Source organism: Diorhabda sublineata, chromosome 6 (assembly GCF_026230105.1).
Source record: "Diorhabda sublineata isolate icDioSubl1.1 chromosome 6, icDioSubl1.1, whole genome shotgun sequence".
Taxonomy (NCBI): domain Eukaryota; kingdom Metazoa; phylum Arthropoda; class Insecta; order Coleoptera; family Chrysomelidae; genus Diorhabda; species Diorhabda sublineata.
In genome coordinates, this window is record NC_079479.1 from 32,740,201 (window position 1) to 32,767,402 (window position 27,202).

The 27,202-nt window shown below is 31.6% G+C and overlaps 2 protein-coding genes across 2 annotated transcripts; one reads left to right on the forward strand and one right to left on the reverse strand.

Moving 5' to 3' along the window:
* The first annotated feature begins 307 nt into the window (after positions 1 to 307).
* Positions 308 to 7,321, forward strand: LOC130445044 (dnaJ homolog subfamily C member 22). The gene is made up of 4 exons (XM_056780528.1): positions 308 to 1,626; positions 3,346 to 3,496; positions 5,002 to 5,410; positions 5,489 to 7,321. Exons 1-4 carry the CDS (start codon positions 1,285 to 1,287, stop codon positions 5,763 to 5,765), a joined length of 1,179 nt encoding a protein of 392 aa, XP_056636506.1. The 5' UTR covers positions 308 to 1,284; the 3' UTR covers positions 5,766 to 7,321.
* On the reverse strand, positions 7,161 to 27,186 carry LOC130445043 (uncharacterized). The gene is made up of 8 exons (XM_056780526.1): positions 27,132 to 27,186; positions 20,633 to 20,815; positions 19,529 to 19,806; positions 15,682 to 16,024; positions 10,023 to 10,152; positions 9,814 to 9,957; positions 8,415 to 8,636; positions 7,161 to 8,358 (listed from the first exon to the last, which is right to left on the reverse strand). The coding sequence occupies exons 1-8, from the start codon at positions 27,156 to 27,158 to the stop codon at positions 7,958 to 7,960; spliced, it is 1,728 nt and encodes a 575-aa protein (XP_056636504.1). The 5' UTR covers positions 27,159 to 27,186; the 3' UTR covers positions 7,161 to 7,957.
* Positions 27,187 to 27,202: the final 16 nt, after the last annotated feature.

Below are 27,202 nucleotides of genomic sequence, written 5' to 3' on the forward strand. Positions count from 1 at the left end.
TTAGCGCATTTTTACGAAAAATTTGCTATCTATGCGATATCTTTTCACATGAAGCATGGCGAGCTCGGACATTTTGTATTTAATTCCTCTACAGCTGTAGATGTAGATACCGAAATGAAAAAAACTTTGGGCATTATTAGGTAAAAAGAATTAAATTAACCAAAATTTGATCCCATTGGCCAAATGACATGAATTGACGTGCATCGACATTAATCGATGTCAATACACATCATAAGACATCGATAAACATCAAATGACAATAGACGTCAATTGGCTTTAATGGACGTCATTTCATGTCATTTGAAGTCATTTTTCATTTCATGAACCAATTATTATGAGAATTGTCAAGAAATAATGAGGACAAAATTATTGAATAAATGAAATTAAGTATTGATATTTCTTGTTTTATTTTTCATGGAAATTTCCTATTTTCCTAATTATGAATAGATCCAATTATTATTTTGTTTAACTTCGACCTACTTTTCTCAAGCTTTCTTCTTTTGTCTTCGTTGTCTTATATATACTGAAAAGTGTTGTTGCTTTATATTTATTCTTTTTCTATTTCTACGTTACTTCCTCTTGTATACATTAACGAATTACTAATTATTCTTGCAATTAATTTGATATTATGATTTCCGTCGATACTTCTATTATAATTTCTTGTCATATTCATTCTATTAACTGCCCTACTTTAGATATAATAATGGGTATTATGAACATATTATTATACTTTTAACCATTTCGTTTCCCAGAAATAAAAAACAAATATTGAATTATAAAAAACAAATTATATTTATAAGTTCACCTCCTCAATATAAAAGTACTATCTTATATCTCTGTTCTTATTTCTTCCTTTAAACTGTTACCACAGATAATTATGAGTATTATATAAATAAAACTACTCCATATTCGCGACCCAACTATCAGGAGATAATAAAACAAGGAACTTCGCAGTAACGGTAGTTTATAAATTGACTGTCACAGTTTTATTAATATTTTAGATGAACGTGTATTTGGCCTTCACCTTACCATGTTGTCACTACGCCTATGTTGTCTTCAACAGGTATCTTCTCCGTTTTAAAGTTCCTTAACGTTCGTTACGTGGAAACCTCCAATTTCTTGACTCAGTCGGTTTGGTTTCACGTTCAATGAACTTACTAAATTACGTTAAGTAAAAATAATGTTGCAGAACGGTAGTAAAAACTAAATAAACTAAATATAAAAAAAATAATAAAAAGGAAGATTTTGTTGTAATTCGTCTGTAATTAAAAAGTGTAGTTAAATATGCGATATACCGATAACGACTGTGGCATTGTTTCTTATCAAACATTACGTGGATTTGCAAATAAACTTAGTTCGTATTTGAATATGAGAAACAATGAGGTAAATAGGGCGAAGAAAAGTGTGGCGTGGGCTTACGTGTGTTGGTTTTTTGGTGGAATTCTAGGACTCCATCTGTTTTATTTGGAAAGGGATGCCCATGCCTTTCTTACGTGGAGTACTTTTGGAGGATACGGACTGGGGTGGTTAGCAGACATCACGAAAATACCAAGATATGTCAGAGATTGCAATGATGACCCGAAATTCTTGGGCGAACTCGGGGAAAGGATGAGAAAGAATCGAAAGGTAAAAAATATGCACTTCGTCCTTTTTTAAAATTGATATAAGTATATGTTAAGATTTACAATTTTCTTAGAAATAAATATAATAGTTAATTATACAGTAAACACCAACCAGTTTAGCTAGAAATATTTGTTGTGATAATTACTTCGATGAGTTTAAAAAACATTTATACATTTAGTAGTTTCAAAACTTGAAATATTCTTTATTCTGATAATGATTTGTCTCCAGTGGAATCAAAGTTAATACTAATTAGAAAATATCAAACCTTTTACGAAAAATCGACTAAAGCATTAGTGATATAATAATAAATGTAAATTTGGCGTGAGAAAATTGCTAAACTTTTAATTTTTTCATAGAAATATTTTTTTTATTACAAAAAAATAGAAACCTGAAGAACTGCATTGATAAAAATAATTTCAAATATATTACACAAAATATGGTGATACAGGAGTTTTGCAGGTGTCAATTAAGATAAGGCCTTAGACATAACAGTGGCGATTTTTTTAATCTCACGACAAACTTTCTTCCACTTGAATATATGCAACGTTGCCGCGTATAAAATTATTATTGTACTTTCAGATTTATTAAAAAGAATATTGATGACAATGAAGCCGTAGCATTAGAACACAATTTTGAGACTTTTTTGTCTATAATTTTTGGATCATATTATTCTTAGTGTTTGGAGCTTTGATTTATAGGGGGCTAAAAGAAATAAAAATTATGAAAACTTTTGTTTTCATATTTATATTACATAAATCCACCTTTACATAATTTATCTACAGGACATTATCCATGAATAAAAATTTCAATATTGAAGATATTCAAGGCTAAATTTGGAGAATATGATTTATATTATCTTAATTGACATTTAGAGCTCCAAATTATATCCATACAAGTTTGATATAGAAATAGTATTATAGTCTTTATAGCTCTAAATTAAATATTCTTTAAACTTGTTTGTTTTTGAGATACAAATTGATCAAGGATGAAGAAGAAACACTGTATTATTCTGTATGGGTCACTATATACTTAACTTTTGTAAAAGTGTGTAATTTTGATATAGTTTTGAACAGTAGTTGTAAATTAATGAATAGAAGAAGACTGCTGGTTTATTTTCAATGCACATTAGCGGAAATATAAGATGCAGTTGTAACTAGATGACTTTAATAGATTTTTTTCTTCTTCTTTTTTATTTTTTATCAAACTATATTCCTATTTCACATGAAGTTGATCCATTTCCAATTTTCCTTTCTTAAATTTATCATTAGTATAAATTTATAAATTGCATTACATGCTTCTGACGGTCTTCCTTCCAATATTAATGCAAATTATTCTGTAATGAATGTGATTATATTTCTTATATTTTTTCTTAATTCAATATATTTAATTGAAACTAAATATAGAATATGGAAAACGAAAAGCAGATAAATTCATAAATAAACTTACCTATTATCTAATCTACTTTGTATGTAGTAGTTAAATAAATCAACAAACGTTGTTATTTCATTAATTGTTCAAAATGATGTCCTTCAGCTTCGATACATTATAAAAAACGTTTTTTAATTTGGTTGTTAATCTCTACCAACAATTTTTTTTGTATAATCAAATGATGTTGTAATTAAATGGACTTTTTTTCAAATCCACATTACCTAATTACTTAACAAGTAATCAACATTTTTCAAAATATTTATGATTTAGAATAACGGGAGTTTTTTATTCCAGCCACCATTCTCGACAAGTAGATTCATATCTGCTGTTATGGTTGGTTATCTTTGGGGACAATTAGTTCTATTAGCCATTCCTGAAGATGAAGCTGGAGGGATTAACTGGAAACCACTCTTCCATTGGTTTATTCCATTAGGAGTTGCATTAGGTATAACTAACTAATATAAAAGAAAATTTTTATGTTTCTTTCTTTATTCACCCTGTATATTTGCTTATTTTAATCGGGTTATTAATTTTTTAACAAATTTGACTAATAATAACACTGGTAAACACTGTTTTTGTCACACGAACTTGGTGACGATTTTTATTTGTTTTGATGTACTCACATTCAAGAAAATTCACATCAAGTTATTTTTGTTACAGCTATATATTCTTTTTGGACCTCATTTATGTGTTTTTGTTTGAATAACTTGATTTAGATCACTGTATAACGATTGCGTTTAACTAAGTTACGTGTGTCACATTGTAAATATGCCGCGAAAGTGTTCTAATAACCTGGACAGTTTTTGTTATGCGCTGTTTAGACTATTTAATGAACTTCAAAAAACTTTCAATTTGTTTAGAAAACAAGCTGAGCTTTTGAGATCTAGATTAAACGACTAGAATTTACTTTCCCCTAGTACGAAAATTTCGTATTTCCGACAACGTGATGATGAAATATAACCTCACTTTTCTAAAGCAGATGATTTAGCGTATTATAATGAAATTTCTATAATGGTGAATTTATTGAATTTTGAGTATGATCCAAGTAACTGGCGATTGTTCATTGACTCATAAAAAATTAGCTTGAGAGCAGTGTTGCTATACAACGGAAACAAATGTCCTTCAGTGCTCGTTGCCCATGATTCTGATATGAAAGAGATTTACAAGATCCTTCTCACGACATACTTTTACCACTATTGCGTATAGCTATGCCCAAAGATGGCAGTTATTGAACAATTGAGAGAGAGCTGCACAATCGATCGGCTTTATGAGTCAATTCGTTGTTCTACGGCGTAGTACTAGGGGTTCTTGGCCTCTTAACAGAATTTACCTGGACCTCCGGGTTGGAAGCCATGGATAGAGGAGGGTTGGAGGTCGAAGCAACCTTAGTTTCTGTAGCCGTTAAGGCTTGAACGTCTCGGCAGTCTTGGTCTTTCTTGTAATTTTTTTCTCAGCCCCAATGACGAAAAAACGTTCAAGACTGACATTATTAAAAGTACCGTTCCGAGCTTCGATATCGGTAGAAAACGTTGCTTTGGGGGTGGCGGGTTCCAAGGTCCTTGTTTGCTCAGATGCCAAGGGGGAGAAAAGAATGAATTATCATGGCCAGTACTCTTGCAGAGCCTTTGAAAATACGCAGTTTCCCGCAGGCATTGTTCGCGATACGTGATTAGGGCTCAGGTACCATTCATCCTTTGACACGCTTCCACGTTGGAGTAAGCCCATAAAAATGAGCCATCCTTTGAACCGGTCTCCAATCTCATGCCCAGGTTCGAGGGAGACAGACAGACAGGGAGAAAGGCAGACGCTGGGCTCCCATACCAAAGTCAAAGTCGAATGGCTTCTAGAGTAGGATCGTAAATCTTTAAATTGATGCAAAGTCTTTGAAAAAAATTAGTATTGAGATGATGTATTATACATTAGACCTTCTCTGTATTTAAAATGTTTCAGGTGTCTGGGTGGTTGGAAACATAGGCAGGGAACAAGGTAAACCTTGGATTACTATAGGGGTATCTTACGCGACTTACATAAGCAGGTGGTATTTTATGGATGAAAGCACATGGCTTAGCATAATGGTATTTTGTTCTGGTTTGGCTTTCGACCAATTCTCGAAAGAATGGAGAAGGACGCCAAAAAAGAAAAGATCATTTGCTAGAAGAGTTACTGTTTTGTTTCTATGTGCAGTTGTATATTGTGCACTTTGGAGCTCATATTTTTATTTTAATGGAAAGATAACTGATTCCAATGGAGACGAGATTCCAGTTCATGAAGCGTTACATCATTTTTTCACTTCGCCTTGGTGGACAGATTTAAAACAATCCTTACATGATATATATGTTTACGCGCAACATCATGGATGGTAAGTTTAATGATTTGTGTTTTGTGTGTGATTTCAAAAACTAATTTATAGGATATTGTAAGAAAATTATTTTTTTAGGTACGAAATATGGAGACAAATAATTGATCTTTCCGATCCGCAGGGAGAACAAAACGCCTACAAAGTGTTAGGTGTAGGTCCAACTTCTAGTCAATCAGAAATAACTTTGAGATGGAGAGCCTTAAGCAGGGAGTTTCATCCAGATAAAGTAAAAGATCCCCAAAAACAAAAAGAAGCACAAGAAAAATTCATGGATATACAACAAGCATATGAAATTTTATCTAACATCAAAAATAAAAGGAAAAGAAGAAATAAAAAATCAGTTGATGATACATAGAATATATTTTTGGTATGGCTTTTTAGGTTTATTTTTTTTATGATATGTTTGTATTTTCTTCAAATATTTTAACAAATTAATAAAATCTGCACAAGTTAATTAGTGAATGAGTGATATAGGATTAGATCTTCCCCATGGCTAGTCCAAAAACCAGCTATTCGAGGGGGATATTTTCTTTTTCTGTCTTTATTAACAGATTTTTCAGCTCAAATTTTTTTCGTTTTGTGGTATATATAATTCGAGTACTACTACAATTTTAATCACTTAAACGCAACAGGTAGAAGTAGTGTAATTTCAAATTCGATTATAGGTGATTTCCTTAAAAGTATCATGACATTTTTCAAATTCCAAGAAATAGAATTCTGAGCAGAAAGATCGATTCAAGTCGCACTTCGCGGTCACAAATCATAAGCAAGTACCTAGTAAAGAAAATACCAGCTTAAATCCTTCAAAAAAATAAATTATTTGAAATTAACCTATCAATATGTAGTATTACCTCCCCTGGTCCTAATAACAGCTTCTAACCGGTTTTTCATGGATCTAATAAGTTCTTTACTCGATCTTGTTCAATGCTATTCCATTCTCTTTAGTGAACGCCGTTTTGGAGTCAAGATTTGGTGGCTGTTTACCCCGAACTTTTCTCTTAAGTTCTCTTCAAACTATACTGCATTAGAAGTGTTCGCCAATGAAAATGGCGTAGAAAACGACGTTATCCCCCAAAATTTGTTCTATGTACTCGTTAATCCACTGCTCCTCCGCCTATTACAATAAAAAAAACTGTGTTTTTGCTTCCATTGAAATACCCGCCCAAACCATCCAGAAACCTCTTCCAAAAGCCATGTTTTCTTTCATCACTACGCGAATCTTTCTCCAGGTCTTCTGTAGACGCATCCTCTTCTATAGCTACCAGCAGGTACACTTTGCTGAGAAGATAACAGGCTCCATTGTTTGTTAGTCCAAAGTAATCTCTAGCAAATCGTAGGAGTTAATTTGGAGTTTTTGGTTTCTCTGAACAATAGTGAGTGCCAGATTTCTCAACTATGTTCTAACTATGAATTGGTCTTCCTTCTCTCGTATGTGCACCTTTTTCTTCCTTTTATAAGGTTCAATTACCCCTAACTAGCACTATTGTAAACATTAAACAAACATAAAAATGGTGGTTATCGATCATAATATATTGTTGGACTGTGAAAGCAAAAAACATATTTTATCATCATTTTGAAGCTAATGCCATAAGTTTTCAAGATTTCACTAACAAAAATATAATTTCGTGTTCAGTTTTTTTATTTTTTGTTCAAGTGTATATTTTTGAAAATTACTGAAGTACTATATACAATCAGATATTATTTTATATTGGTGATTTACTAAAACACGTACTTGAACGATTTAATTTCATAGAAAAGACACTTGAGTCTATATAAATTCATTTTAATTGGAGGATACTAACTTTGCTCAAATTTATATTCATTTATTGATTTTCATGTATTGTTTTATTTCAATTATTGTTTGACCAATACTTATTTATATATTTTATTAAAATAATGGATTTACTATTATTATTTTTTTTATTTTATGAATACCTTATCAGTATAATTCCAATCCTACAGGTTAACTAACACATTCTCGATGCACAGCTGTGAAGAACTTCAAGTTGGATATTGATTAGAGCTTTGTTTCTAACACTCACTGTATATTTCGATGTTTAAAAGTTTCAAAAAATTACAACTAAACTGTCTGCATAATTGAAAAAGAAAAAGAAGAAAAGTACAAATAGTGATTTAGTAGAAGTATTTGTTTTACATAACCGGCTTGTATAAACTTAACCTTACAAATATGACGTCTCGGTATTTTCGCGAAATTTCAGGAGTTACAGTGACCCTTTGTATGGGAATGTAACTACATTATTTAGAGTCTTGCTGCCTTTGTTGGAGCATTTAGACGTGATTAGGTTAGGTTTTTGCGAAAATACCGAGAGATATAAATATGTGTAGGCACAGAACATACCAAGGGAAGAAACAAAGTAACTGTCAAAAATGTCAACTAGCTAATACCGAGATTCCATGTCATTGACTGAACATTGACAAAAGCCGAAGAAACATTTATAAAATAATTAAGAATACAGTTTCTTTAGAAAATGATATAAAAACTATCAGAATTAACAAAGTGAATAGTTTTTTTTAATGGAGAAAATATTATTTTTTATTCGAAGCCCTCCTATGAATAATGGATTTTTTGTCATTATTCGCACTAGATTTCGATGATGTGGAAATGTTAGATATCGATGAAGATGAAGACATATAAGATCTCGATGAGTTATCAGATGTAGAGGGAATACCATTTCTCACGTTGTAGTCAATTATTTCAGTACTCGTATTCCCATCATTTCTGACGAAAGTAATTTTTATTAAAGGAACGTTCAATGGACGTAAAATTGATTTTACTAACGGTGGTAAATATTCTCTAGATGGAAGAGCCGGTGATGTAGCGCAAAAAGCTGCCGCTGTTAATTGTTTCATCAATTTGGCACGTAAATTTTTGTCATGGGGTAGAGTCGAAGTTCTTCGAAAAATTTGTCTAAATTTCATTCCAAAACCTGAAAATATATACGAAACATAAACTTATGATATATTATTACAGAAATGTACCAACCTTCTTCTCTCGACGAATCACACGATATTTTCCTCGCGTTTCCTCTACAAAAAACCACTTCCATATTAATTTGACTATCCCAGTTACGAGAAGAATCGGGAAATTTAAGTAACTCTCTTATTTGACGAAGTATTACTTCGGCACACACTAATCTACTACAGTGCAATGCCCATTGATCAGCTCTCAAATTGCGACCAAAATCGCGCAAAGTCGGATCAGCACCTTAGACAATAAATCATTTCTACTTTATTATCACAATAAAAACTGCATAAAACATGATGAAATCTTATAATTTCGATTAATTTTGAGGAATAAAATAAACATTTTTCATTCACAACTCAGTTTTCTTTGTTTAATACAATTTTGTGGGTTTCTCATCAGGAAGCAACGAATAATGAAAAGAAAGACTCTATACCTCTAGGAACATCACTCATCATTTTTTACGTAGATTTGCTAGGAATGAACAAATACGCTCACGAGTATTTGGATAGAAACATTTCCTCATATAGCCGGCCTTGAATGTTCTGAAAGCTATCAACTACACATCCAAATTAGTGTGGAAATGTAAAAAAAAAACTCTAAAAATTCACAGATTCACACAGATTTCACAAAATAGTCGGCGACTAACGTCATTTTTCTTTTCGAAGGTGGTCCTGCATTATTTCGGCTCGTTGAGGAAGATGCCTTAACAGAATCTAAGTTCTAAAGTAGCTAAAAGTATCTAAACAACGCTTGGGTACATTGTACTAAGCTACCCGTTTTGTCGACTAAAAAATCACTCCACACTGACGTAACTTCTTCATCTTTTTTATGTTTGACATAAAAACTTTCCTTGGAGAATGACATTGTTTACTTCTTAAACGTAAACAAAATAGAAAAGAACATTTAAATCTATGTACAACATAAACATAACCTCTTAGATCAACAGAAAAAACATTCGCAGTTTTTCATCTATATTTAGTCATAGACATTAATGCATTGTTGTTTTTTCAATAAATTAATTGTTTATCACAAATTAACAATATAAATATCATTACTTATACGATCTGAAGCGTAATTTTTACACTATTTTACAAACATACTTAATCCGACACCGGTCGTTAGCAGAAACAAACGCAATCAGCTGTGTAAACAAGATGGCCGGCAAATTTTGACGTTTGACGTCAAATAAAAGTAAGTGCGTTTCGTTTCACGCACATTTTTATTGACTTTTATAAAAAATATATTAGTCCCGAAAATCGCCGGATTCAGGATTCATTGAATTTAATCTAAAATATGATTGGGATCCCGGGACCGAATCCTCTAATTGATAATAAAGGAAAGTAGGAGACAGCGTTGTATGAAAAATCAATCGTCGATACATATATGTCTCTTTATTATAGTTCTTTTGTTATTTTACCTGATAATAATAATAGTTGGGCAGATCTGCTTCTTCCATCTATAGCTGCACACATCAACGGTGTGAAACCCAATACATTTCTTCGATCAATAGTGAGTCTACCTCTAAAATAAACCAAGAACAAGTTCAGGAACTCCGTTCTCTCTGTAATGAGAATAGAAATGAAACGAGAAAACAAATACTAAACCCTAAACAACAAAAGAACTCACCATAACGAACAGCAAAATGTAAGGGTGTGTTTCCTTCGTTATCACCCAAATTAGGATTGATATTTTTTATTCGACTCAATTGATTCAAAACATCAGCTATACCACGCGAGGCCAGCCAAGTAAGTAAAGTCTGAAATAAAACGAACAAACCAATTGGACTTCAATACTGAGAATACGGTTGAATTATTCTGTTTTAAACCTAATTCATCAATTATCATCGTCATTTTCCTTTTTTCATTGGAGACAATGATTCGGAATTTTGAAGTATTGCTGAAACTTTTGAAACACCGACTGATGCAGTTAAATCTCTAAAGCATCCACTACACTATGTCATCAAATTGCTTCGGTTTTTTTTGCCTCGCAGTTCGTCACATGATTGCACGAGTGCGCGGACGAACACTTCGAACTTAAGTTAACTTCGACGAGCGATTATTATGTGTTAATTTTAGCACGCTTGTTAAGATAAATATCCATCTTAGTAGAAGCCAAAATAACGCAGAAAAAGTAAATCAAACAATAGTAGACTCGGTAAATTAAAGTAGTTAATGTTTAATTAAACAAATCGTGGCTTTATAATGAACTAGAATTAATTACCTACGAAATAAAATCAATAAGAAACTACAAGAAACATTTATTAGTTAACGTCATTTATTTCCACCGATTGGATTTAAAATAAAAGTTGTGTATACCGTTATACAAATAGTCAACCATGATTGACCCAGAAACGTGATAGAATACTACAATAAGGCCAATGACGGAGCTTAATCAAATTATAATAATAAATATAAGACAACAAAGAAAAGATATCTTCGCTCGACTTGTGGCCAATGAGGGCTGCCAAAACGAAGAGAGAGTATTTGACCGAGTCCGAAAAGTAGAAGAGGACGTCGGTTAAGAATAGTACAATGAAAATATAGAGATTTATTTCGAGTTCCCTGGAACTTTAATATTGATATTCATTTGAAAGCGCCAAGCCCCGATATGTTATTTATTTACATCAGTACTGATCTAAAGAAACAAACCATAAATTCAGATTTAATTGATCATTTATTTCAAATACGACATAATACAGAAGTAGGTCAGTGTAAGTATGTAAAACAAAGAAGTGTACGTCGGTTTTAGCAGGTGAAATATGTTTGTTGAATATTAATGTTGCTCGTACTTGATTGTAATAAATTTGTATCGAGATGATGTAATGGTTATTATTACTTTATTTAGTACATTTCGTACTCTCTATAAACAGATTAGTGAAATCGAACTACATACGATTTTTAATATATTTCTATGTCAAAAAATTACTGATTAAATCGGTCAATGAAACACAAAATCACCGTCAACAAAAATCAACTACTTTCAAACTAATTTATGATTTCTAAATACAAATGTACGTCTTGAAGTAAAATTTCTTCTTTATCGTCGTCATCTAATTCCTCATCATTATTTTCGTCGTCAAGATTAGTTATTTGCAAACCTAAAGGTTAAAGTTGAAGCATTGAGGTTAGGTCAGAAGCTGAAGAAGAATTTTCTATATTTGCAATGTTAATTCATCCTCTCTTTTCATTGTAAAATATAGTACTGAGTAATATAATATAGGTAAGTAAAACTTTGATCATAGAAACTATGGGAAACGATATATTTGCAAAAAACAAACGATTTTTATAACTTATGACCTTGAAGACGCGGAGTTTAAAAACAACTTTAGGTCTGTACGAGTTTGCAGTTTATTATGTCTTAAATCGAGTTGACCACTATTTTTGACTCATGATATCATAGGATTATGAGGCAGAACAATGAAATGAAAGTGGAATAAGCTCATTTCATATATATTCAAATGTATATCTACTACTAAGAACGTGCTAATATGCCCCTACTTAACCGACGAAGGTATAATCAAAACTGGCCGACTTGCACTAATAAAAAACTCGTTTCAGTCGATGCCCTTGTATATAATCTTGAGCTTATAGTAGTGCAGAACCAAGAAATCGTAAGATTAATGACAAAGGGGGTCTCATAAGTAATGAATTTTTGGTTATGAGAGGGAGACAAATAATGAAAGCAATCGGAATCTCTGAAACGAACAAAGTATATCAACGTCCGAAAAAAATAAAGACAATATTTTCTATAACCGATTTATCGAAGCCAGATCGGACAATCTACCTAAGGTAGATGCATTCATGGTTGCTACCTTCTTTGCTAATAATCAATTATTTACTTAAGCTGAAATACGTGCAGTAAAAACAGATTCGTAGGTGCAACTAATTAAAATTTCTTATAGTAACATCATTCTCACTTTTGTTTGCTTGAACTTTATTAAAACGTAGTCATAAAAATGATAGTTTTGAAGGTTATGTTTTGATTAAAACTTTCGATTTTAAAACATTTGTATCATCTTTCATCGCTGTTTACTTACTTTCTACGTCACACTCAGCCATGTGTCAACGTTTTGGCGCGTCATTTAAGTATTTGAATTCATTTTTTTATGAACTAATATACCGTTTAAAAAAAATTAGAAAATAATGTGTGATTAAGAACGATATACTAAACGTAGTTGGGTAATAAAAAAAATATTCAAGGACCCTATTGGTGAATAGTTGTCTCAACTTTATCGGTGCAATCCAGGTGTAGATCCTTGCGACTTTTGAATAGTTTCCAGGCTCTAAGGACATCAGTTAGATGATGAGTAATTTAAAGATGTCTACAGGAAGTAGAAACGCTGGTGATAGCATGTTATTCATTCAAACACAAACTATTTTGAATAATTTCACTCATCAATCCGAAGTAATCTCGATCTTTTTAATCCTTCTTTTCTTGTTTTTGCTGATAATACTGATAATACTTTTGTCGATGATATTTTCCATAAATTATTGTTTTTTTAGGTCTTAGAAACACCGTGAATGTCAAATAGATTTTAATGTACTAGATTGTAAGTATCTAATATAAAAATATTTACAACGTAAAAGTTTTACAAATATTTAAAACCATCCACACATTCTCCGCTTTTCACAAAGTTTTTTTAAAAATAGAATATATTACATATGAAATTTCACTAAGAGGCACTGTATAAGATGCATGCTTTTCGTCTGATAAGACAAATAAATAAAAAACCTAAAAATAAAATCACATTCGTTGATTGTATATATCCAAGTCTAATAATTATACATGTAGATATAAAGTAGTTCATTTTGAAAAATAGAAATTGTAACTGTTCATTTGAATACTAAAAGTCACTTATTGCAAAAACTTATCGTATCGAATGATTATATTATTGAAAAAGCACATGATAATGAAGGATATTTAAATTTGAAGCGTACAATATTTTCAAAAGAAATTTTGAGATCAATTTTATGCTATCTAGGGCCACTATTAGAATCTATCAATGCTAAATTTATTATTAAATCTTTCCATTACTGATAAAATCAGTTTTGATTAGCAATAAAAAGTTATTGCTATACATTTTGTGAATAACAAGACTTCTAATGTCACGTCCAGGCAAGCGCGAGTAATTAATATTGAACAGTTTGTTCTTTATTATTATATACAAGCATTATCTTGCTAATTTGATGGGATAATTAAAAAAAAAAATGCTATTAATGCCATCCACCGACGCCACCGGTATATGTCATTGAAAATTACGATAACACATACTCAGCATTTTTTATTGATAACAGAAAAATATGATTTTGTTAAAATTCTGCAAAAGTTTGTTCTCGATTAGAGAAAATAATCCCTAAAAGCTTTGTTTGCCCTCACGTCTCCCTAAAAGTTAAAACAAAATAAAACTCATATAAAGCTCTCGATTTTTACGAAAAAATCGGGTTATAACAGCCAAAAAAATAGATTTGGGTAAAAAATGTATATAATAGTTTTTGTAGAGCTTTTTACGAGCTTCATTTTTTGTTTAAACCTTTTTACTCTAAGATCGATGTTTTTGAATATATTTAGTAAAATTGTTATAACTTTGAGCGAGCTTTTTTATCTTTTATCTTTTCTAATCAAGGTTAAGTTTAATAATTAAACAAACGGAACTACAGCCCAAAAAAGTAGGAATTTCGTCTAAAAATTCATGACGCCATTCGAGAAACCAATTGTTCTGTGTCTTGTTCATAAAATGCTGCTCGAAGAAGTGAAAAAAAAAGAGAAGAAGAGAACGAGTTGCGGAGTAGCGCATTACGCAGGCCCAACCGCTACGTTCTGTGAATCACCACGCCTTGTCTCTTCCTTCAAGCTCGAGCCATTCAACTTGTAAAAGTTACGTTACGTCCGGGTTGACCATTTTCTTATCTACAAGCTAAAGTTAGGTTAGGATAGGTTGTATGGTGGTTATACAAACATTAGAGGCTATTTTATAATTAATAAATTGGTAATATGTATTTTAATTAATTTATAGATAAGAAAATGGTAAACCAGAATTCAATATTCAGATACTGATATTCCTCGGAAGTATAAAAAGTTTACGGAAGTATTTAGTACAACATTTCTGGGAACTTGTATGTAACTCATATTTCTATGTAGAAATTGATGATCGACAATTTTTTTTGAAATTTCGCTAGATAAATCACGCCTGACCATCCCGAAATTCCAGTTCCTGTGTCCAAAAAATATGTAAACAGACAGGAAAGATTTTTCGATTTCATATCCAGGTTAATTGACTTATGAATGAAATCTAGTGGAATGTAAGACATACTAATGATCTCCCTGACGACGTTGAATAAAACTTAGTATAAATTAGACGTAGGTCCAGAAATTTTTTTATTTTTTATAAACCAGGAGTATGCCAAAGTATTCGTTTGAATTGAATGCAAAGGACATTGTACGTTGTTGTCTATTCGTTGTACGTCAACGGAATGTAAGATTAGTCGCTGTCCGAGGCACTACAGTCTTCAGTAGAATCCGTAAACCACAATTTGGAGAGTTCTTCGTCGGAATTTGCTTCCACGCTCCACGCTTCCACACTTATTTTTATCGAAATCCATCTTCAACGTCAGAGCCAATGGTAACAGTGACTTTTTTCAAATGCAGTAGTTTTTATGTGAATTGGTATTGTCTCAAAACTAAAAACGTATGATGTAGATTCGGGCTCTATTATTTTGAGAACGATGTTGGACAGACCATCTCAGTTACTGACGAGATCTTAGCCAATAAGCGACAAATATCTTAACAGCCTTGAAAGCAAACAATAACCGTGCCATTGATCAAATTCACCTTCTCTTAGGTACTAAAGTCACTGAATTTCGAATGCGCACTTTTCAAAAAAGCCACACATTTGAATGATATAATATACAATGTTTTATATGTGCACAAACAGTTTATTTCCCGATTAAATATCAACACACACAAATGATAATCTAGACCATAGATTCTCAGACTTTCTTCTTCCTGGACCATTTTCAAATTAATACCGACTTCAATGAACCAAACCCGTCGAGCAATGTGAAGATCTAACAATGGACATTCACTTAAACCCCTGGATCTCAGCTTTTGAAACCAATGGTCTAGACTAGATACATTTTTGTACAAAACGCATCGGTTATTTTAAATAAAAACTTATTCCGCGAAGAAATATTTTATTTCACGTTGGAGAATGCCCTTTATATCATTTGAAACATATTTTCTTATAATCGAAATCAGAATATTTTGATAATAAAAATGTACAACTCACCCTGCCATTCCGATCCACGGCATTCACATCACGGAAACCAAATTTCAAATTGTAATCTATGAGTTCTCTTAACCAAGAAATATTCCCGACACGAGCCGCGTTTAATAAAACTGAAGTTTTTATAGGGCGACACGTCTGAGGTGAACTATCCGAAATATGACAACAAATCTCAGGATAATCATCTTTTATAATGGTTTCGTTGGTGTGTTTATTTATACGTCGTTCTTTCACAATACCATCATCGTTCTTTTGTCGTTCTGTCTCGTGAAGATTAGAATGATCTGTTAGAAGAAGACGATCTGCTTCGTGGGTTCTTCGCATTGATGATGAATTCAGCGTTCCACTGAAATAACTATATAAAATATGTATCAAATTTTGAACTACGTTTTTTTTAATATAACTCCACTATAAACAATTATTTTGTATTCATTATAAGTTTAAAGAGTGAATGAATACGAGGTATGATCAAAATATACGGCGAATTCATTTTTAAAGCTACAAATTTTATATCTGGTTTAAAAAAACTGATATAAAATGTCTATAGTACCAATGTAATAGTTTTAAATACTATTTCCAAATAGTATGGGAGGTTTAAAAATAAAAATGTATAATTTAAGAAGAAGGAATGATATTTATTCACACAGGGGATTAAAAATTGCTGTTGCAGTTGAATTATTGACTTAAATACTTCTCACAGTTGACAAAATATGATACTTATAATTCTTTTCATATACAAAGTGAATTTTATTTAGGTATAGGACGAGTTTATTAGAAATCGGAACCAAGAAGCAACAGTTAGATGTGGACAAACGACATCAGAACCGGTGTGTATAGAAAAGGGGGTACAACAAGGTTTTTTGTCGCCAATACTGTTTAATATGTACTCTGCACACATATTTAACCAAGCAATTATCATTGCAGACAATCCAGAAGCCCTTCAACGCCTAATCAACAAAGCTGTAGCATGGCCATAACAAGACTTTCAAACCCACAACTCAACACTAACAAATCTTGGTAGCTGGATAACCACAAATGTAGACCCTGACGTCGAAGTAAAATCACGTATAGAACAAGCTTGATCCATATTCCTAAAGGTGAAAAACCTTGAACTTAAACTTAAGATACCGTTTTTTAAAAGCGTACCTGTACTCAGTGGACATTAACATTAAAAGTGGATACCTTGAACAGACTCGAGGATTTCGAAAGTGGATCTTCCGTAGACTTGTAAAAATATCGTAGACTCAGCATATACCAAACGATGAAGGGCTTAGACGTATGGGAAAAGGAAGAGACTTACTTACAACAATAAAGAGAAGAAAGGCCGCTTATTTGGGCTACATAAACCGTGTGATATACTGAAATTAATAATAGAAGGAAAAATCGAAGGAAAACGTGGACCTGGTCACAAAAAACATTCACGGATTGGACCGGTATGAACACATCATCTTTAATTCGCACCACTCGGGGATAAGTATGCCGAAATTGTCGCCAGCCATCATTAAATGGAGATGGAGTCTGAAGGAGAAGATAAGACGTCACGATTATTATATTCGAAACAGCTTGTGAGGATTTCGTATTGTGATCGAATGATTCAATCATTTAGCATTAGAAAAATAAAGTTCAGCCTAGTAGAAATACCTCAAATTTCAAGAATTCATACGCAAAACTCAGAGTGTTTGTTTACCAAGATACAATAAAGGAAAAACAATAGGTTGCAGAAGGTTTTACTGAAAAATATAAAACCAAATCACCAACGATTATAGAAACAATTGAAATAACTAAAGTAACTTCCGAAAAAATTGTTATTGGAGGAGAACCTGATAATATTTCTGATCTAAACACTATTAAAAACCATTATTTTTCGATGTATAACAAAGTTTATTTGCTATGAATGTAATCTAGATAATCAGAGAATAACAAATCCTAAAGAAAACAACATTGATATTGTTCAATTATTATAAATTGTATTAAAGTATCTATTAGTCTTATTTTTCAATACTAACCTTCATTCAAATTTTAATTTCAAAGATAGGTACAAAATCCACAATACATTTTTTGCCCGTTACTTGAAATATGTGTGTTGTTTTGACAAAATATTTTAGGATCAAGTAGAAACACTTTTCCGACTCAAAAATTGGGTCACCGGTGCACCTCCGTAAGTTTGCTTAAGAAACCGAGAACTTTTTGAAAATTGACGGTTGAATTTGTTCCACATAACGTCTCGACCTTTCCCTCTATAGACCGTTCGTATACTGAAATGAGGATTAGTGAAGCGACTTAATGTTTTGTTTTCTGTGCTTTAGAGAAATGGAGTTCTGCATCTCTGGACAGTATTCAATTATAGAAAAGAATATATAATTAAATATACGCTGATTAAATACGATGTATAATCAAAAAGTACTTTAAATAATTATTTTCCTGCCTGTCATTCTGCAGCAGCAACATTTAATTAGGAAATGAGGAGCAAAATTTTCTCCGATAAAAAGAAAATTATGTTTGAAATTGTATACAATTGAGAGATCATCTTTAAATCAAATTTCATTGCCGATAATCAGCGCCCCCGTAAGGGCTACTGGCGACTGTGTGCAAAAAAGTTTTGGCGCTCCTTGAGGCATTTTGCATCATGTTTTTTCAATTTTTTTTAAAGTAGGTAGGTGCTATGGTAGTAGAAATATTTTCTGAGACTTTGATGTAGCAAATTTCTTGTTCATTTACTGATATTGCTAGCCCAGACAATCTTCCTTGAAGCATTGTCGATCTTCAACAATTTTTAGCTTTGAAAAATATCGCAAGAAGCTACAGGCGATGTCACGTTTAATAAGTCAAATAGAGAGTTTTTTTGATCAATAATTTTTAAGAAAAAACTAATTTTAAAGGCGGGTTTTTGGATAATTAGGGATTTCAACTCGGTGTTCATAGTCTAACAGTTTTGGTTTTACTTTTCTCCTCACCGTTGGTAACCGTGGAAAGTCTTTCGCTTATACAAAAATTTCTTGAAATGATTGCTGGAAGTTATCAACAAATTTTTTTAGGTAGTTGTTCGATGACAATATTTATATGAAATAAAAAGTCATACCAAATAAATTGAAAACGTTCAGACGTTAAGAAGGAACTCGCTTTATGTTTTGCATCAATGTGAAAGGAATTAATTATCTTCAGCTACTTTTATAAACCTTAATTAAATACAGTTTATGAGGCTTTATTGCATCAATTTTCCTGTCTCAGTTAGAGGCTTTAATCTTAACCCAGGGCCTTTTTTCTTACATCCCACCTTTTTGTGGATGACGGAAAAAATTATATAACTCTCGCATCAGAATAAAAAAGTTTATTTTAGAATATGACAAGAATTTGCATCAACAATACGTTTTTGAATCCCAACACACTCTCCCATTATATTTCATTTTCTCAAAATTTCTGCCATAAATGTAAGTATTTCTGTTTTTTTTTGCAATTTTTGTATAGATTGTACAATTGGAACATTTACGAAAAAACGGCAGATGAAAAATGGGCCACATCCTGGCAATTCCTGATAAAAAAAATATTCGAAAATAAGCACGTTTTGGAGACAATTCCGAAAGAAACGTTCCAAAAAAGACTACTGTAAAGAATTCAACTTTAAGAGGAGTAATTATCCTTTTTTATTGAAAAAAATTGAAATTTTTCAACGGTTATTTATGTTTTAGACATATATCCCTTGATTGGATTGGTCTCATAGCTAATTGAAATTTTAAAAATCTAGCGGCAGTTATAGCTTATGTTAAATGTTTATTTCGAAATTTTGTTTTATACTTTTTCATTATAAATGTTCATAATTCATCTAAGTTGTGGTTTTTTAAAAAATAAATACCTTCCAGTAGGATGGATCCTTTTTCTGACACCCGGAGAACCGGTCACAAGAACGGAAGTACAATTTTTCAAACAAGTTTCGTATCTAGCATAAAATTCTTGTTTGTTTTTTTCACCGACCACATTATGAATTGCCTTACAAGAAGATGTTACTATTCCATCAGTGTTTTCATAAGATAGAACGTCATGATCCTTTCTGCGAAGAGATTCCGTAGCGCTTTGTGTCCTGGAAAAGGTTGGTTTAACCATTGATGCCGCGCCAAATGTGACTCGTCGGGTCTGTAAATCATTTGGAATCATAAAAATCTAGTTAAAAAATAGAAATAACTTCATGTTTAGATTTTACGTGGTATCGAAATTCCAAGTAATCCAAGATACTGTTAAGTGCTATATCAATTTTAAAGAACTTTTTCAGTCGGTGTCTTAAATGGTTTGAAATTTGAATTATAAATGAGATTGACAGTCTTTGTGTAAACCTAACCTAACCTAACCTAACCTAACTTAACCTAACTTAACCTAACCTAACCTAACACAATAATAATCACATGAGAAACCACTAAATTTGAAAAAATGAACTAAAACTAAAGAAAACTATACAATTGGAACGATAGAATAATAACCTCGAAATGCGAGATTATTAAACATTCCGGATTGGTTGATTTTAAGTGAAAATACTCTATTTTTCAAAATAACAGGGATGAATAGATAAACTAACTATTATTGAGGGGGCAATAATTGCTTAATATTTACTTAACGCTTCAATTCAATGCAATTTATAATAATTGTCATAATTCCTTGATATACAAGGTGGTTACACAAATAATCACGAATCTATATCACTTGATATCAACAGAAAATAAACCGAATTTTTATTTTAATTTTGAAGTATTAAAACACGTCAAATACTTTTCAAATTTAAAACTCACTTTAAATGGATGTGTATTTTTAAGATCTCAAGTAACAATAAAACTTTTAAATGTTTGAAAATCATTTTTTTACTACCAATTCAAATTGGCAGTGACAGAATTGAATCGCTAGAAAATGATATGACAATTTAGTAATTCAAAAGAATTTTGTTTAAAGGAGTAAAATCGACCAAACTTACCGATTTGTGATTTGAATTAGTACTGCCATTATCGTTTTTGCTTTTCTTTAATGAAGTTGTTTTCGTTATCTTGGAAGTATCAACTTTACGATTATGAGTGACGTTACCTTCAATCTTCACATCAGTCGACTTAAATTGAAGTTCCGAAACTTTTTTGTGCGCTCCTTTTGACTCTATATCTGTCTATAAAATTATCATTTATAAATGTGATGAATTTTTTATAATGGTTACTGAGAAAAAACTCTTTGCGTAAATTGTTTCACGAAAATTTTCAGAAGACCAAAGAGAAAATGATTCTACACCCTTGATTGCAATGTTATGGGTGATGAAAGTATTTTCTAATCCGAAACCGAAACGAGATCCAGAGTTAATAGTGACTATTACCAAATTCTAGACCAAAAAATTTTGCATCAGTAAGTAGCAAATGATAAAAATCACAGCGAATTGTATTAGATAATGACATGGACCATTCAACTGTTCTTAGAAAGCTGAAGAAGGAAAATTGGCGTCCCTACAAAGTAAATTTAGTACAGGAACTTATGGAAGATGATTTTGATAGACGAATTTAATTTTTTATGAAGCTATATATCATGTTAATCGTCAAACTCTTCGTTACTGGGCTACGGAAAATCCACATTGGATGCAAGAGTACTGTGATCAATTCCCAGACGAAGTTATTGTTTGGGAGGGAATAATAGATAACTTTTTCGAAGAGAAAGGTTCTCGATATTTAGAATTTCTTTCTTCAAAACTTCTTGCTCCCCGAAATGAACCGGTTGGTTCCACACTATGCGGTCTTGGTGCGCAAGTACTTGAACAACGTCTTTCCAAATCGGTGGATAGGTCACCTGATTTGACTCCTCTTGATTTCTTTTTATGGAGATACTGTGTCATATTTATCGCCTACTTTTGTGGTTGCTTTTAATTGTTATAATTTCTCAATAATATTTCTATTTAAATATCTCAAGTGTGTTTCACAATTCATATGATTTTCAACCCTAAAAAACTCAAGTGGTAAGTAATTTAATGTTGTATTTTGTTTAATTTCAATAATTTTGTCCATTCAAATAATCTAAAAATCAAACTTTTTATATTAACCTCTCAAATTAATGCGAAATGTATCAATGTTTGACCTTTATATTATAGCGTCTCGCAAACACTATAATTAATAATAGGAGGCACTTTTGGCTGTGTATATAACGAAGGAAATGACAATGGAACACGTAAAACGAAATAATAGTATGAAAAAGTGAAAATGGCTCTTGAAGCGCGTTAAAAGCAGCGCCTGGTACAAGAATCTTGTTGTTAGAAATTCACCTGCATTTTCTTTTTTTTCCAGCATACTCAGAGCTGGCTTTAAAGTAGAAACGATTTTTGTATAAATGTAAAGGTTAAAAATACAAAATAAACGATAACGAGAAATATAAACTTATAAAGAAACGACGGTCCTGTAATCTATATTCATGATATTGTCGAAAGATTACTGTTCAATTTTTTCATGACAAAAAATCATTAAATCGTTTTACAAGCACCTATATATAATTGAATATTCAATTTGATACGATGAACGAATTAGAATCATTTCAATATCCACTTTCACTTATCTAAACAATAACAAAAATTTCTTTTTAATCAATTGTGGAATATCATTTCGAAAATTGATGTTTTATAAATTTCTTGTTTGTTATTTTTGCGTCAATACAGCCAAATCTGAAGACAGGAAATGATGTAGTTTTGGCTGTAGACGCACTTGATCTTGTTTAACCTCAAGAAGATACCACACCCTAGTAGTTGACTTTTTCTTTTGTATCAAATAGACTTTCTTCCAGTTTCTCTAACTCCAAAAGTCCAAAAATGTGGAGTTCCACAGCCACTCAGCAAAACTTTTATCACTGGATGTCATTGTGGCGTCTTGAACTTAACTTACTGTTAGTATATCCCACCACGTCATTGTGAGTCCAATGTGGCATCTCATTGAACTTAACCTACTGTTAGTATATCCCACCACTTTGTTTGTGTTTGTTAGCCGAGCGGACTAAGTAGTCAACCTACAGATTCGCTAGCCGAGGGCTCAAATCCCGTTCACGCTGTTTTTTTTTGCATTTTTTTTAGAAGTTATCACTGCAAACTTTACTATACTACATGCATCAGTATTAAAGTCGATTTATTACCTTGACTTTCCGTTTGTCGTTGCCGTTCGCAGGTGACGTTTACTGTTAGACGTTTGTAGCAAATTTTAGAGCCTATTCATAAACTTGACGTTGGTGCCGTTAACCTAAAAAAATTATCTTTCTTTTTGACATGTGTACTGCTTTTTCTTTTCGTGATACGTTTGTGTTTTTGTTTGTAATACGGTAGTTATGAACGATGTTATGGAAAATAACGAAGAGTTTTTTTATTGGGAGTATTAGAAGGCCTTATAGTGTGTACAATGGAGATAACCAAATTGAAAAAGAAAAAGAATACGAGAAAGTTCAATGTGAGACAAATAGAGGTCGAAAATCTAGCGCTCCAACGTGTCATACGTCAAAATCACGTGACAAACGCAAACGGATGTAATTGGTTCTTTTCTATTGCTACGAAATTCGTGACAGACAGGCAGACAGATCAGCAAACGGCAACTATGAATGGTCTTATACGTTTCAATTTTTTTTTATTTTGTAACAGCAAACGGCAACGGAAAGTCAAGTTTATGAATCGGTCTTTACTTTAGAATTTAACACCTTAAATTTTATTGTGTTGTTCGAGAAGAATTTTAGATACGTGCATCATCTGTTGTAGATTTACAAAACTAATGACTAGAACTCGAAAAAAAATTTTATTTTTGACAATAAATTAAAGTAAAAAATGGAAAATAAATATAAATTGACGGACTTTAAAAGCGTGTTTTTTAGTTTTCTTTAAATTATTATCTAATTTTAGTAGAAAAATGCATAATTATAATCTTAAAGGCATGCAGTTTATTACATGCAACTTTTATCAATATAATTGTTCTGCAAAAGTATTATATAATATCCAAAATAACATATGACTCTTATATAGAAATATTTATGGAGTTACATTTATTACTGTCATGTAAATAAAATATAATTTTCGAAATAATAAATTTCAGAGTCACGTCAAGTTTTCCGAAAGTTGAGTTGTAATCATATAATTTTCAGCACGTCGTTAACACGATTAAATTTTATTTAAAGTAAGTGATAAATGTATTAATTGAATATTAAAATAATTTTATAAAATATTTAGAAACAGATTATATTTAGAAATAGAAATATGAATTTCAAATTTTACAATTTCAAACATTCGTGCTTTTGGTTCGAATTCTTTTATAGCCTCTTTACAAAACCAACAGAAATACAAATACATTTAAATCAACAAAAATTTTCTAAATTTGATTTTTTTTCAATTAGAGTAGAAATTGCTTTTACCACTATGGAGAAGTACTACTTTCAAACTAATCTAATCGTTGCAGTTCTTCGTACAGTCCAACTATCTTTCTAAATCATTGGTTTCCAAAACTTTTTTGATTCATGTACCCTCATATGAAATATAAGAAATAGGCAGGTAGGTATTTACTTTTCTGGCACTGGCAATTACTAATATCAACTCACTTTTCTTTATGAAATTCCGGAATCAAATTAATTTGGACGTCTGTACAAGCGTTGCGGACGGGACGGCGGCCGGCGCGGCAATTCGCGACGCCTTGAATTGAATTTGGAATAAGCTAGTTTTCACAAGTTACAGTCGCTGAGCTTATTCAAATATTATCTGCCTATATTGATAGGAGAAGTCAAGCCAACATTTTAGTTCTTCACTATCAAAATTGTCGACCTGTCGATCGAGATTCGACCCCCGTCGAATTTCACGTGGACCCCCGGTGGTCCACTTGAACGATTTGGGAATCGCGGAATCGTTTATTTCTTTGGTATTCACTTCATGATCTATCGGAATAGACAAGTAATTACCACCATTTAGTGATTTTAAACTTCAAGTCTGATTGCCGCAGTTCTTCGAACTATAGAAAATCGTTTTCTTTATCGAAATATGTTGAAGATTGTTTACTTCGAGTATATAACAACGAACTCTATCTAGTGTTTATTGTTGACAAATTATAAATGCTTCAGAAACGATCAGAATATTCGTGTTGTTTGACATTTTATTACAAACCTCAACATTTTGGAATTAATTAAGAAATAAATCTTCGTTTAGACTGGGTTAGATAATTTTTAAAATCAGAAAAGAATAGTAGTAGGATAAAACCCATTGGAAAAAGAAGATAATATAACAAAAATTATTTACGAGCGATTAGATTTCGAGAAGTGGAAAAGGGTGGGTTTTTCAGAGTAAAAAACGGTTTATACCGATTTGGAGTAAAGCTATAAACAGTTTAATAACAAATTTATAGATTATAACTTTTGTATATACACTTTTTTCACATAACTTTTACGAAATTCGGTGAAAACTTAACTTTTTATGTCCCGCACACTGTTTTTTTATTCAAAATATTTAGGTTCCACCTTATTTTGAAGTAATATCGAAAAAGTACTCTAACTTTCAATTGAAAATTTTCACATCAAAGTATTGACTTTTTAAAAAAAGTCGGTGGATTTTTTATTTGTCGTAATCTCTACTTTCTGATGGTATGAAAAATATACATAACTATGGTAAGTTTTCTCAGAACATTGCAAATAAAAAGAAAAAAAGCTCGAATTCGAAAAAACTAGTGCGTGAAGAAACATACTTTAAACAGTAGTACGTAAAAAATGTATTATTAAGGTCTCCGTAGTGTAGCGGCTAGGCAACGAGACTCACAGGCGGCAGGTCCCAGGTTCAAGTCTCGCTGATGCCGAAGGGTTCACACATTTAATAACACAAATTTGTCAGTTCTAATCTTCATTAGAATATTCTAAATATTAATAAAAATATAAAATATTTTATAAGGAAAATTACCATTGAACTTATGTATTTCGTGTGTTAAAGTCTTTTTTCGATTCATGTGATTGTCGCATTCGTCAAAAAAAAGCACACTTGTTACGTAATCGACTATTTAAGTAATCAAAAAATAAAATATGAATGGGGAGAAATCACTAGAAAGATATGGAATCATTGTTCTGCTTTCTAAAATTATCAATAAATTCGATAACTCACCCTAATATTCATTTTGGAAGAAAACGGTTAAAATAAAACTAATGTATCTTCAATATCATCTGTCAGTTCAATTCGAAAATGATCTGTTTCGAGAGTTATAAAGTACTGACTATATTTTTAGTCTAATTAAGTGCGTGGCGACAACGCCTATTTTGTAATATTCATCATATCCCCTGGTAATTTGCGTAGACCATTTAATTAATTCATCGAAAACTTATCTAGATAATGAATAACCACGTAAAATATGATTTTTATGTACATAATGTATTTCTATATTAATTCCAAGTTAACTAATAGTAAATTACATAAATACATTAATTAAATGATGAAACAAGTCAATTTTATCATATCTGACATTTCTTAATCCACTTTCTTAAGTTTCTCTGGCTTCTTATTCAAAATACCATACGTGCTGCATAATAATAAAAGGCATTTGGATGATAAACAATCGTTTCGAAAATAAATCCGGAAGGTTTAAATCGTCGAATCTTGGAGGTCATTAAATAAAACCTCTTCTTCCAATACGTTGCCTATAGTCTATTCGTTTGGAGTAAATAGAAACAAAAATAACGTTAATCTTCATAAACCATAATCATTTTCCGTATTTAAATGTATAAATACGATCCATGATTCGATTTATCTACTTTCAATACATTTGTATTCGATTCATATAGAATCGATTATGTTTTCGTAACTATTGTGTCATATGTCAATCATATAATGCCGGCAATAAATTTGGTAAAATATACATCACAAAGAGTAGAAAAAGAAAGCAGAAAACTTGAAAAAATGTCCAGCTGTATCAAAGAAATAATTTTAAAGATAGAGAAAGCGACATCTAAGTGGAAGCTTGTTAATCTCCTCTTTTGACTCTCGAAACTTCAACGTCAAGGCGATCCAATCAGAATAGAATAGAGAGAGATGGAAAGCGGTATAACGATGTTCTTTTTCTCTCTGCCACTTAAATGGCGCTGGTGTAGGCAAATAGTATGGTATGAACGTAAGCAATTAATTGAAGTATGAAATAAACAATTTAATATCATTTTTGACTCGAGCAGTTCATTATTAAAAATTTTAACGACTTTCGTTGTACAGAATAATGTAATAAATATAACTTGATGATACTGTGGCGCCACTCTTTGTTTTATTTTAACGGACCCTTTTCATATATACAGATTGTCCTTCTTCTCGGTATCCTCCATACATGTAAGTATTTAAAAATAACAGCGATTATATTATTAATTAAACTGTTTAATTTTATTTTAAGACCTCATAGTATTTGATACGGTTGTTGAAGATTATCCACTAGACAAGTTATATTAAAAGTAATAATTATAATAATAAAACTGACCTTGACTCTAAAATCTAACACATTCATAGGTTCTGTAACAACTCGCGAATGGTGGTAAACTGTTAGGCTCA